The sequence below is a fragment of the Spermophilus citellus genome, assembly GCF_964194105.1.
Source record: "Spermophilus citellus genome assembly, chromosome: 6".
NCBI classification, from domain to species: Eukaryota; Metazoa; Chordata; class Mammalia; order Rodentia; family Sciuridae; genus Spermophilus; species Spermophilus citellus.
Window position 1 is genome coordinate 34,040,801 of NC_138187.1, and position 12,223 is coordinate 34,053,023.

The 12,223-nt window shown below is 52.0% G+C and overlaps 1 protein-coding gene across 1 annotated transcript in view; it reads right to left on the minus strand.

Moving 5' to 3' along the window:
• Positions 1 to 2,174: 2,174 nt before the first annotated feature.
• CYTH3 (cytohesin 3) overlaps positions 2,175 to 12,223 on the minus strand; it is an 88,454-nt gene continuing 78,405 nt past the window's right edge. The window contains exons 7-13 of the mRNA XM_081297561.1: positions 9,846 to 9,958; positions 9,410 to 9,558; positions 8,702 to 8,813; positions 3,663 to 3,739; positions 3,482 to 3,553; positions 3,200 to 3,354; positions 2,175 to 3,000 (exon numbers count right to left, since the gene is read on the minus strand). Coding sequence (XP_081153687.1) covers positions 2,928 to 3,000; positions 3,200 to 3,354; positions 3,482 to 3,553; positions 3,663 to 3,739; positions 8,702 to 8,813; positions 9,410 to 9,558; positions 9,846 to 9,958 — 751 coding nt within the window. The 3' untranslated portion in view covers positions 2,175 to 2,927. The remainder of the gene's footprint in view (positions 3,001 to 3,199; positions 3,355 to 3,481; positions 3,554 to 3,662; positions 3,740 to 8,701; positions 8,814 to 9,409; positions 9,559 to 9,845; positions 9,959 to 12,223) is intronic.

Here is a 12,223-nt window from a genome sequence, read left to right on the forward strand (position 1 = left end):
AGTTGTGGGAAATATATACATTGAATAACAAAACACTCCAGAAATCAATATATATGTACATTATTTACATACTGACTACATTTATTGTAAATAGAAATGTCTTCTAAGAAAAAAATAAGAAAATGAGAAATCACAACTTGTGGTTTCTGGTCTATAATAGACCTAACTTCTCAGCAAAGCACATCTGTGTAGATAAATGCATTTGTAACTCTGAAAATAGGCATTGCTTTACATGAAGCATTCAATGCTGTTTCATCTACAAACAGTTCCTCTTATGACTGTTTGGTACCACATGAACTGCTCAAAAGTGTTCTGGACCCTGAGGACAGAGGTGCATGTCTGGGTCCAGAGTCAGTCCAGTTAATCCTCAAGTGATGGCCAGGACCCAGGGAGCCGGGCTAGAGGGGCTGTGGAAGTTGCAGTCTCCAGCCCAGGGTTCCTCTTCTCTGCCTACTGCCCTTTGTCTCTGGAGGAAACTTTGTCTTTGGCCAGAATCGGGGCTAATCCAAGCACTGAGTGTAGACATTGGGGTGGAGAGGAGGATGAGCATGACTGAGGCTGAAACTGCTGTCCCCCTCTTCTAGAGTGTCCTGGTGGAGGCCAGGTGTGTATTTGCCACTAGACTGGAGGATTTTCTGGACCTGGCTTAACAACTCATCCACTGCCTTTGGGTTAATACTGTCACAACAAAACCTCAGATTAGGCAAGTTCACATAATACTCTTTGAGGGAAGTTACTTAGATTCTAAGTACGAAGGCCTTCTGGTATTGATCCCGGGTGACAGCCATCAGGCAAAGCTTGCTCACAAGATGACCGTGTAAACAAGATTTACCATCAGGTGACTTCATGCTCGCTTAACACCCCAAACCAGAAAGCTCCATGTTCCCAGGGCTGTACCTGGGTTAGACAGGAGAGAGGAAATGGCTCGTCCACATGTGGCAAACTGACCTGGCCAGCGCTGCAGCAGTCCTGGTTGGGGCAGCCCAGTGATGGCCTGGCAGAGCTGCAGCATCAGTGCTTGGCCAAGGGTCCAGGCAGCACTTGCACATGGAAGACTGGAGGCCAAGTTGCATATACACCAGTCAGGCATTTCAAGGGAGACTTGCCCAAACACTAAAGCTTCAGATTTGAGGTATCAGTAAAGTAACAAAGCCTAGAAGCTCGGGTATAAACCAAAACAAATCAGTCTGATGCAGGATGGAGAGTTTCAGCCTTGGACCCCTTTGCTTGTATGACGTAAAGCTACATCAATGTCAGCCACACAGAGGCAAAGGGCTCAGGCTGTGCTGTCTCCGCTTCAAGGCAGTTCATAAGAATAATTACTTCTGCTATTTAGAACAAAATAAGTGCATATGGTCTGAGGTTTTCACTCCTGGACTTAGATTTTGCACAGGAGTACAAATGACCTCCAAAGGGTGCAAATTCCAGGTGCAGATGGGGTAGAGAGAGCAGTTCCGGGGGGAAAAGGTCACCCACCAGCTGAACAGCCCATAGAGCTGAAGAAGGTCCTACATGCTCTGCACTGGTGCCATGAAGATGCAAAGAAACCATTCTACAAGGGGAGAGGGCTCTCTAATCCAGCCCCCATCTCATTTCCGCCTCATCCGCACCCTCATCTTTGTGTCAGCAAGGATGGAACCCAAGGTCCTGCACATGCTAGGCAAATACTACCCTGAGCTACATCTGCAGCCCCCTTCATCCTGGTGTGTGTGGGGGGCTGATATCCTTTTCACAGATGTCCTGAGCACCTACTATTGTACAGGGATGGCCACGTGACAATCCCCAGTTGTGGAGCTTTACAAGTCCCACCCTGGTGTACTGTTCACAGAAAACCCTACAGGCCACACACCTTCAGTCATAGCTTGCTCTTCTCACAGGGGAGATCAAATCTCTGAGAACATGATAGTAAGGAAGAATAAGATTATTTGTAGGTACTTATATATCCATTACATTTAAAAAATCAGATTAGTATAATGTCAAAATAAGCATTTTTCCAAAAGTTTTAAATATTGATGAATGTGGTCAAAAGCCTATCAGACCAATGTATTAAAGTTGAACAACATGAAACTGCTGTTTCTAGGGGTAAAAACAGTCAAATATTAGCAGTTTTGTGTGGTTTGATGCATGGATGATTTGTGTCCAGGGAAAGGGCTTCATTGTCTAGGATTCAGCAGTTACAGGATAAATACTTTATTTTAGAAAGCATCTGTGGGGCCAAAGCTGAGTTGAGGGGAGGTTGCAGAGCTGATCACACACGGAGCCCCCAGTGTACCCGTCCTCAAGGATACCAGGCACCACCTTCCCCAGAGCACCTGCCTGTTCTCAGCCAGGCCCTACAGCAGCTCCTACCCAGGGCAAGTGCCCCACAGCCCGCCCTCTGAGTGCTGCATATATAGACTTTTTTTCAGTGCACGGTATATACTTGTGTCCAGGAGTTAAATTTATAGCTGCCATTCTAAAAATACTACTGTTAGAAAGTAAGTATCTTTCATTATAATTTCAGAATATAAAAAGGCATATAAAAGCTATAATCCTATATATCTGAGAAAAATTCTGAATAAAAAAAGTGGTAGCTTTTCCTTTCCTGTTTTGATATAAAGCAGCGGCTTCTAGAGTGGTCAACTCTGCCCCAATGCGCAAGCGTGGCATGACTGGTGCAAACGCAGTTCCTGCTGCGCGAGTCCTGTGTGTGCGATGAAGATTCCCACAGCCCAGCCGGGGGGCCTGATGCTTTGGTCCTCTCCCATCATGGGTGCCCCGAAGGTGGCAGCTGACCACAGTCCAAGTCACAGCACAAGGCTTTGGCGTGTGTGTTGGGGCCGCAGTTCTGGGGGAGCTGTGAGTGTTGAGCGGTATCCCACCTCCCCGCCCTGCAGCTCTGCTGTGGGGTGTGGATTTTTCTGGTGACCTGCGGAGCCAGGTAAGTTCTATTTCTTATTGGCAATTCTTCTTTTCCTTGTGGCCAACATGTCATAGAAAGGATCCCTACTGATGCTTGCTCTGGGGAAAAAAAAAGTGAGCAAATCAGGGCCTAGGACAAGCCCTAGACCTCCACTTCCCACCAGCCCAGGGCCTCCAAGACTGGAGAGGAGATGGAGATAGGGTAGCTTCTCCAGCAGCCCATGAGCTCCTACAGACAGAGAACATTTGTCCCGTGAGTCCCCAAGGCAAGTGCTCACTCTGCTAGACCTTAACTCACTTGATGGATTTCATCCATTCCTCCTTCTCCTCTGGGCTCGGGGCAGAGATCCGGTACACCACGTGGTTCCCCTCCACAACTCGGCCATCGGCTTCTGTTTTGCAGGCCTTGATGACCTGCCCTTTGTGACTGGGATTGTAAAGCTCAAAGCAGTTCTGGTGGAGAGAAGGGGGAGGATGTCACGGGGGGGGGGGGGCAGACCAGGCTGTCTGCCATCAGGCTCCTTGCCTGGGGAGCGCCACCCCGTGGGTAGAAAGAAGCTGGCAGGAGAAAGCCACTTACAGGCTTCCGAGGGTCCTCCACCTCCCTGATGCTGAGGTTTTCCAGTGGGATGATTCCCCTAGGCTCTTTGTCCTACAAGAGAAAGGTGCACAGCAGCCTCAGCAGACCGTAGGCGAAGGCCCCTCACCACGGGGGGGCTCTGGTGACTGCTGGAAGGAGGAAGAGTGGGCTCCCCCCTTACCGTTGTGTATTCAAAGTAGTAGAGGCAGTTATCCGTCAGGATGAACCAGCGCCGCTTCCAGGTCTTCACACGCCCCCCTAGGAGCAGAAGGGCCCCATGAGTCAGGTGCTCAGGGCTGTGGAGCCCGAGGCCTGAGGGCTCAGGACCCACACCAGCTACTGCATTTGCAGAAAGACCCCAGGAGCCAAGCTTGGGCTTTAGTTTTCTCCTTCGTGAAAACCTTTATATTCTGACCAAGTTAGCAAAGTCAGGACAAGCTGTGTGGCCTGGCCGTCCAGTTGGGATGGCTGGGTGCATGGCTGGGGCCCACATGCACCCCCCACCCAGCCCACACAGGTATCTTCTCCATGGCCACCCAGGGTCACCCTAGATAACACAGCACTCTCAAATCTGCTTCCTGGAAAAGTCATAATGGATGGGTGCAATCTCCCCACATGAGATGATAACATGATGAAGTCAACGCCGCTCACCCAGGTCTATCCAGAGCTAATCCTGTTTCGCCCAGGCGTTATCACATTACTGGGTACTTTGGGCAGCCCTGGGATCCATCAAAGTCAATTACCCCTTGGCTCAGGGAACTATTAGATTGAATTAAATTAATCTTTTAACAAGATCTGGAGCACACACTACACACATGCACACACAGTCCGTCTGATCTGTTAGCCCTGACGCTCAGCACAACTTCAACTGCTGGCCTTGGCTTCTGAGGTGAAGTCAGGAGGTGTCGGGGCGGGTGGAAGTAAAGGAGGGAGAAAGAAAACACTGCTCACCACAACAGACCCAAGCGCTATGCAGATGCAGGTGAGAAGAGACCTACCTTCCCTTCCCCAGGGCTCCCCAGTACTGATGGGGTGACAGGGAGCTGGAAGAGTTGGGGTCTGGGATCCCTCCTCGGGACTGGGAGCACTGTGTGGGGCGTGGAGACAGAGCGGTGGAAGGAAAGGTGTGGGGGAAAGGCGAGGGTCATGTCCCGGGGCTGAGGCAGGAGCTTCCCTGACTGGGCTTCAGCTTGTGGAGACCCAGCATGAGGACACCAGAAGGAAAGTCAGTTTGGGAGGGAGAGAGCCTGACCCCGACAGGCAGAGGCCCTGCCAGAGCCCAGCTGGGACCTCTCCCTCACCCCTGCCTCACTCACTGGACCTTCAATCTGTCCTTCCTCGACAGCCTAAAACAGATCAGGAGTCCAGTTGCTACAAAAGCAAGGGCCAGGAAGCTTTGGCATCCAGTTGTCCCTCCCTCTCCCCAGACAGACTTGCCACCCCGCTCTGTCCTCACCAACACCATACCACTTCCATCAGATCCCCTCAGAATGTCCCTGGGCCCCTCCCCGCCACCAGATCACACCCTCATGCCACAGGCTCTGTGCTCAGGCTCCTCTGGCCTGGAGTGACATTCCTTCCTCTCAGCATCTCCACGCCTGGGTCCTGTTCCCAGCTCCTGCACACAGCTTCACCATGGAGTCTCCTGCTCCCATGGGCTGGGCCCGTCTCATCCATCTTGACAGGAAGACCATTCCTTATGGGGGCCTGATAGGGAGCCCATTCTGCATGGGAGTCCTAACAGGGTGCCCCACAGGAAGCTGGTTCCATATAGGGGACATGATCCCATTCTATATGGGGTCCAGGTGACACTCGGGGCAACCTGCCTTATCTCAAAGTTTTCCAGCAACAAGGGGATAGAAGGACATTCTGTGCCCTACCATCATGAGAAGAGGACAATGCTAATTCCTTCCAGGTGTCTCCCCAAGTCCCAAGGCCCTGTGCCACATCGGCTGATGGCAGCCTCTACCACTGCATCTATCACCATCTAAAGCTCTGCCCCTCGGGCACTAGTGCGTTTTTGGAAGCTGCCATGGTGCCCCCACCCACCCAGCACCTGCAGCAGCCAGAGGCGTCTTTTCAAAAGAGCCTACTGGTCACATCCCTCCCCTACTTTATACACCCAGAGGTTATGCTACACTCATTGTGAAGACCCAAATTCTGCGGCCCTGAGGGCTCCTGTGTTCTGCTGCCCTCCCAGCCACAGGCCCTGCCTCCACATAGCTGCGGGGGTCCTGGAGCTGTCTGTGATCCCAGGCAGCTCCTGTCCAGGGCCTGCTTTTCCAGCACACCCCACCATAGCAGGCCATCAGGGCTGCCTGGTGGCTCTGTTTGCCCCTAGAATGCCCATCTCCACTGTCACTGACCTGCAATCATCACTGGTCATGGAGATGGAGATGGATCTGCAGGAAAGAACCCTCAGCTTTGTTCCCTGGACCCCACCCCACTGCTTCTCCATTCAGTGTTGTGTCTGGAAAACCCACCCCCGTCCAGTCCTTGGTCAGTGGAGTCTCTCTAGCCAGGGCCGCAGGAGCCCAGACTGAGGTATGCCATAAGGGCTGGGCCCAAGTCTGCCAGCCCAGGACACCTTTCAGCTCAGAGGTAGGCCTGGCAGGGATGGGCAATGCTCTGGCCTCCGAGCCATGGCAGGTTCTGCTGAGAGATGCCAGAAGGCCCAGCCCACACTATCCATCCCCACGCTCACCTGCACACAGGAGCCAGCTTCTCCTCAACAGGTAAGCACTACTTTGATTTGTAAATCTCTATTTCCACTGCTCCCAGGCCTGTGAGTGCACGCACACACGAAGGGCACGCATGGCACAGGCATGCGCACACTTTCCCATCCATGGCAGCTCAGCTCTGACCACGTTCTGTGTTTTTGACATGAGTCACTATTGAAACCCATTGTCTTAAATTCCTCAACAACTGCAAGCCAGGCCTGCACACTATGCCTAAGCTCCCCCACTCCCAGCCTGGAGCAGCAGCTGCTCTGCAGCTAAATTTACACTGTGCGTGCGACATTCCTGTCTGAACGCACATTTGGAAACCCACATTCTGGAGTTTTACACTTGTCTAGCCAGGTGCCTATGTCCCTGCAATGTCTGCCCTGTACTGGGAGGGTTTCTGCGTGCCCACTCGGTACAGGGTCACACCTGGAGACTGACCTGAGTCACCAGACTTGCCTTTTGGCACATATATTATTCTCTTCGCCCTTTGGGGACCAATACCATTGGATGTACCTAGTGGCCAGGCCTGGGCTCCTCCATACAGTTGGGGCAGGCCCACAGGCAGAGGCACCTCCAGGCCCCAGGAGCTCTGCAGCGAGCCTGCTGTCATTCAGCGGCTCCAGGGCCTGTTGTGCAGAGTGCAGGCCTGCAAGGCCTTGGCCTCTGGCTTTCCCAAGGAGACAGCAGATACAGGGGCTGCGGGGCAAGAGAGCTTCACGTGCCAATGCTGCAGAGCAGCACCTGTTGCCCAGGCAGACCCCATGCCCCACTTGGCTGACCGCTGAGTTGAGGCCACATTTGGGTGCATGGGGAGTTCCTGGCACCCCGTCTGTGCCCAGGACAACTGCACAGAAACACGAGCGCTCTGTGCACTCCCTCATGGCCTTCTTATCTGCTCATCCAGAAAACACGCTACAGACACAAGAATTGTCTTGTGCCTTTATTTCATTCACTTATTTATGTCTTCAGAGCCGGCCTCCTCCCCAGGAACAGAGGCCACTTGAATGGCTGTCACTGTCCCTCAAGGGGGCACTCTTGGGCAATGCAAGAAATGGAAGGAAGGAGTTTAATCCAATGAGTGCCCTACTTATTACGGCTGAGTGCAACTGCTGGTGACTCCAGATGCGGTCCTCCTGCTGCCCCACTCCAGGACACAAGCACCACATGACTTGGAAGGTCTGGGGTATATCTGCTGTCACTCAGGCATCTGAGTCCAAGGCTATAGCACTCAGTATTCAGGCAAAGATCCAGAATCCTTCTAAACACTGGCATAGCCAGAGAAGAGCTAGAGAGCAATGCCAAGGTTGAAGACCCCAGTGGGAACAGGCCCATGGAAACAGCCCCATCCCATTAGCTCAGGTGGCCTGTGCCTGTCACACTGTCATCATGCAACATCTCATCCTCCCTTCATGAAAAAATAATAAAAATCACCAGAATTCTAGCCCTCAGGTCTGACAGGCCACATAGCAATCATCTGTTCTCAGAAGTACCTCGAGAAAATACAGCAGTCACATCTTGTGGCCTTTACTGTCAACGTAAGGTAAAAATCCATCCCCCACAGAGTCAAAATAACCCCTAAAAATTGCTATAATTGCCCATAAAGTGTAAGAGCCATTAGACTCGTCACCAGTGAGAAAGCCTTCAGAGCATCCCCAGGATGTTTCCAGGAGCTGTAAACATGCAGTGCTTGGTTAGTATGGGGAGACTGGTGAGGCTGTGGGACAGGCTGGTTACCAGCTTCTTCACTGCTGCAGGACCTAAAGATGGGGCAGGGGTGGGGGGCAAGTTTGTTCCCACACAGTGTCCCCATGCGTTCCTGGTCCCAGCCGATGCTGTCTGTCCCTGTCCCTGGGGTGGGTGCCAATACACCACACCGTGCACAACGCTGACCCAGCAAGTCCAAAGCCAAATGGATCAGATGAATGGCAGCCACAAACCAGAGCTTCACACAGACCAACGTGGGGGAGAGAAACCGAAGGAGGAGTGAGCCGCTGGGGAGGGGAGGAAGCCACTGGGTACCTACCTCCTAACGCAGGACAAGCAGGGACAGCCCGTCACAGAACAGAAAGGTGGGAGCCACAGGCAGAAGGAAAACAACAAGAAGGCACATTTAAACCACTCGTCAAAAATCACAGCCACGCCAAACCAAGAGAAAGGCACACAGGTTCTTTGGAGATAAATGCACTTGCTTCTCATACAGAAAACTGCCCTGGATTTACATAAATGCTAACTCGGCAGTTTTCTGGGATAGGTTGTGCAGTCCCTGCCATGGACACAGCAAGTAGGGCCTCACTCTGAAAGGCCACACTTCAGGGAAGCAGCCAACGGCCTGGCACGTGCAGCTGCTGAGAGTAGGCTTTGGCTCAACGGAATTGTCTTTTAATGTTGCTGCCAAGTGGTAAGGGGCTTTGCTACAAGAAGCTTGGGAGAACCCCACGGGAGCTGCTGCGTGGGCTGAGGGGCCACGAGCACAGGTCACACACAGCAGGCTCACCCAGCTTCAGAAGCCAGCCTTCCCGGTCTGGGTTGAAGAACGTGTGCGTCAAGTCATTCCCATCATCCTCTGGGATCTTAAACGGTTCATTCTTAATACTTTCATACAAGTTCTGTAAGGAGGAGAAACAACAGCAAGTTCAGGGTTTCAAACAGGAGAAGTAATTGCCCTTTCTCTCTATCTCCAGTGAAGAAGGTGCATAAAGTGAGCAGGACCAAGATAACAAAAATATGCCCAAAATATGCAATTCGAAACCATGAGTCAACAGGTATGGTGGTCCCTGCCTGTAATCCCAGCTCCTCAGGAGCCTGAGGCAGAGACCCTGTCTGAAAATACAAAAATAAGTGATAAAATTAGATAAATAAATCAGAACTGCCAATTTTCATACATTTTGATAAATTTGAGGAAGGAGGAGAAACAGCAAGATGCAGTTCAGAAGCAGGGTTCTGAAGCTGGACACAGTGGCACATATTTATGATCCCAGTGACTCGGGAGGCTGAGGTAGGAGGATAGCAGTTTAGCTTCAGCAACTCAGCCAGGCCCTGTCTCAAAATTAAAAATAAGTAAAAAGGGCTAGAGATGTAGCTCAGTGAAAAAGTACTCTTGCATTCAATCCCTGGTACCACACACACACAAAAAAAAAAAAAAGAAAAGAAAAGAAAAGAAAAGAAAGAAAGAAAGCAAGCAGCAGGGTCCTGCGGGACTCACCCTCAGCAGCTCCTCTGGGAGGTCCCCTCCCTCGTTGATGCCGCGATTCATGGTGATGAACCGCTCTGCAGTGGGTTTGTCACGCACATTGTGGTTGTGAAGGCTGGTGTTGAGCATGATGATTGCAAATGACAGTACATAGCATGTGTCTGCAACAAGTCAGTGGACAGCAGAGGGCTCAGCAGCCTGAGCCAGCTGGAATTTCTACATGGAGAGTATGGGACCCACAGGACGACCCATGCAGGAACCTGTGTACTGGCCCTGCCACGCATGCCTCGCGGGAGGGCCCTGGGTCTACCCCCTGAAGTGGCAGCTCTCTGCAGAGTGGGATGGGTCTGATGCATGGCTACAAGCAGGACCCTCCTGGCTCAGGGAAGGCAGGTTCTAGGAACAAGCTTGAAGGGTGGGGGGCTAGGCCACAAGCTGGGCCACTGACCTGTAGACTGGAAGACTCCAGGGTTGCACAGGCAGTAGCGTGAAGCAAAGGCCTCCATCATGCGATCAATTTTCTGAGCCTCTCCTGGAAGCCTGAAGCTCCACAAGAACTGCCTGTAGAGAGATGGACATTCACCCCATGGCCACGCTAAGGATGGACCCAGCCTGGAACCTAGAGCAGCTCCTTCCCTGCCCAAGCAAAGACGTTCTCTCCCTGGCCTGAGATGCCACCCTGGCAGGGGTGCCAACAAGGAAAGATTCAGTTTCCTTCTGCTTGGTAATTCAAGACAGGCTCTGCCTTTTTATGATACAACCAACTCTTCAGCAAGGTCTGCTGCCACTGCCTTTAAAACATCCAGGATGCCAGCACTTCTTGCCCTTAATTGTCACCACCATCTGCACCCATCACATGGCCACATGAGCCCTCCCACATCCCCATGCCTACCTCCACCCACAACGGCAAGGTCAGAGTCAGCAGGACAGACTCGATGGCCCATCCACACCATTGGGGCCACCTACAGAGTCTATCTAGTTGCTACCTAGATGGGGCAGACACACTTCTACTTTAGGGATCATGCCCAAGGTAATCAAATGCTTCTGTTCTCAGATGTTCCTTCTCACTGAGGTCTCCATGAGTCTGCCCTACCTAAAATGGCAAGCCCTGCGCCAATACTCTTGTCCCTTTCTTTGCTTTCCAGCTGCAAGGCACCCAGTACCACCTATTACCTGTCAGCCCTAAGCCCTGAGGGCAGAGATGTGGCTGTCCTGCACCTTGGGGTCCCACAGCCAGCCCGACTTCAGCACAAGGATGAGGGATGAGATTGGAACTATAAACTCCAACTAATTTCTGGACTGTCCTTGGTTGTAAGGTGCTGCTCCTGCAGTGATCAGATGCTGCTCCCCTCCCTCTGAGCTTTTCTTCCTCTGCAGGTCCCATAAATGCCCTCACTCTACAGACTCCTGCCACTTGGGTCCCTCTTTTTGAGGACTTGCTTCAACAGCTTCAGACTCAATATCCTGCCTGATCCCAGGATATCACGACAGCTGGCTTGGACTGGGCCACTGCTGACTTTCTCCCTCTTTGCCCCATGTTGATCAGCAACACACCCCCACCAGGACAAATGATCTCCTGCCCTGCTCCACAGAATGGATGGCTTCAGTTAGCCCCACACCTCTGACTTCCTCAGAATAAAAGCCCAAAGGCTCCAGGTAACTCCTCAAACTAAAGGAGCACCCAGGGGCCCCTCCCTGCTGCTTGCTCCATCAGCGCACCGTCCTTGGCCCTAAGCCACCCTAGGCTTCCCTGCCACCAGCCTGAGGACCCCTTATCCAGTCTCACTTTTGCTGCCATAGCAACTAGCTCCTGATAAGCCATGAAACATAGGTTTTAGAAATATCTATTATCCCTTCTCTCTCTGCCCCATGTAAGCTCTATGGGCACTCCCAAAGACCAGCAGCCCCACTCTCGGGCACACTGGGACAGGCCCAATGACAGAAGTGCGACAAGCCAAGCAGCACTCAAGGACCCACTGGAGTAAAGCTGAAGTGGCAGCTTTCTGCCCTCTCCTGGCCTTTTGCTATGGATCAGAAACTAGCCAAAATAAATGGTACCACAGAGGTGATGCTGGCTGTGCCGTAGATGTACCCGCCACACTCCCAGGCCTGTGCCTTTCTCTGGATGAACAGTTTTCAAAAACTGAGTCTGAAAATGGAAAGCAGGGCTGCAGGCCTCCTGTGTCTGCGCACTGTCAGTGCACGGCTCAGCCCCGGGCTGACCCTGTGTTATGAGCATCACACAAAACACCACGCATATTTCAGTCTGCAGCTGAAGTGAGGCCACAATGTAAATAAGACCATGTAAATAAGACCAGAGTACAGGGAAGGAGGTCTAGAATGTGAACAGACAAGACATGGCTATGATAGCCTCAGCTCTGGAGCAGGACAGGTGGCTCCCACTAGAGGCCTGTCCCTGCAGCCACTTCCTACATAGGTCAGTGGGTCAGAATTAGTACCCAGACTAAATGAAGAGCCATGCCACCCAGCCAGGACACAACAGATAAAGACCAAGAGACAGCCACTCAAGATTGCAGGGCCAGCTGTTCGAGTGGGCATTCAGGGAGTATACTGTGGGTGCCAACAGGGCTGCACAGAGTGTCTAAGCATTGTCCTCCTCCATCCTTGTGCTTGGTGCTCAAGGCCAAGTCTAGTGGAAAATGGGTTGGGGTGATGTTAAGGTCACACCAACTAGAGCATGCAGCAGAAATGTGAAGAAGACACACACACACTCCTGCATGTCATTCAAAATGATGGACAACAAAGAAACCACGAGCAGGATGCAGAACTGGAAGTTACAAGGAGGCAAGAGTGATTTGCATCCCT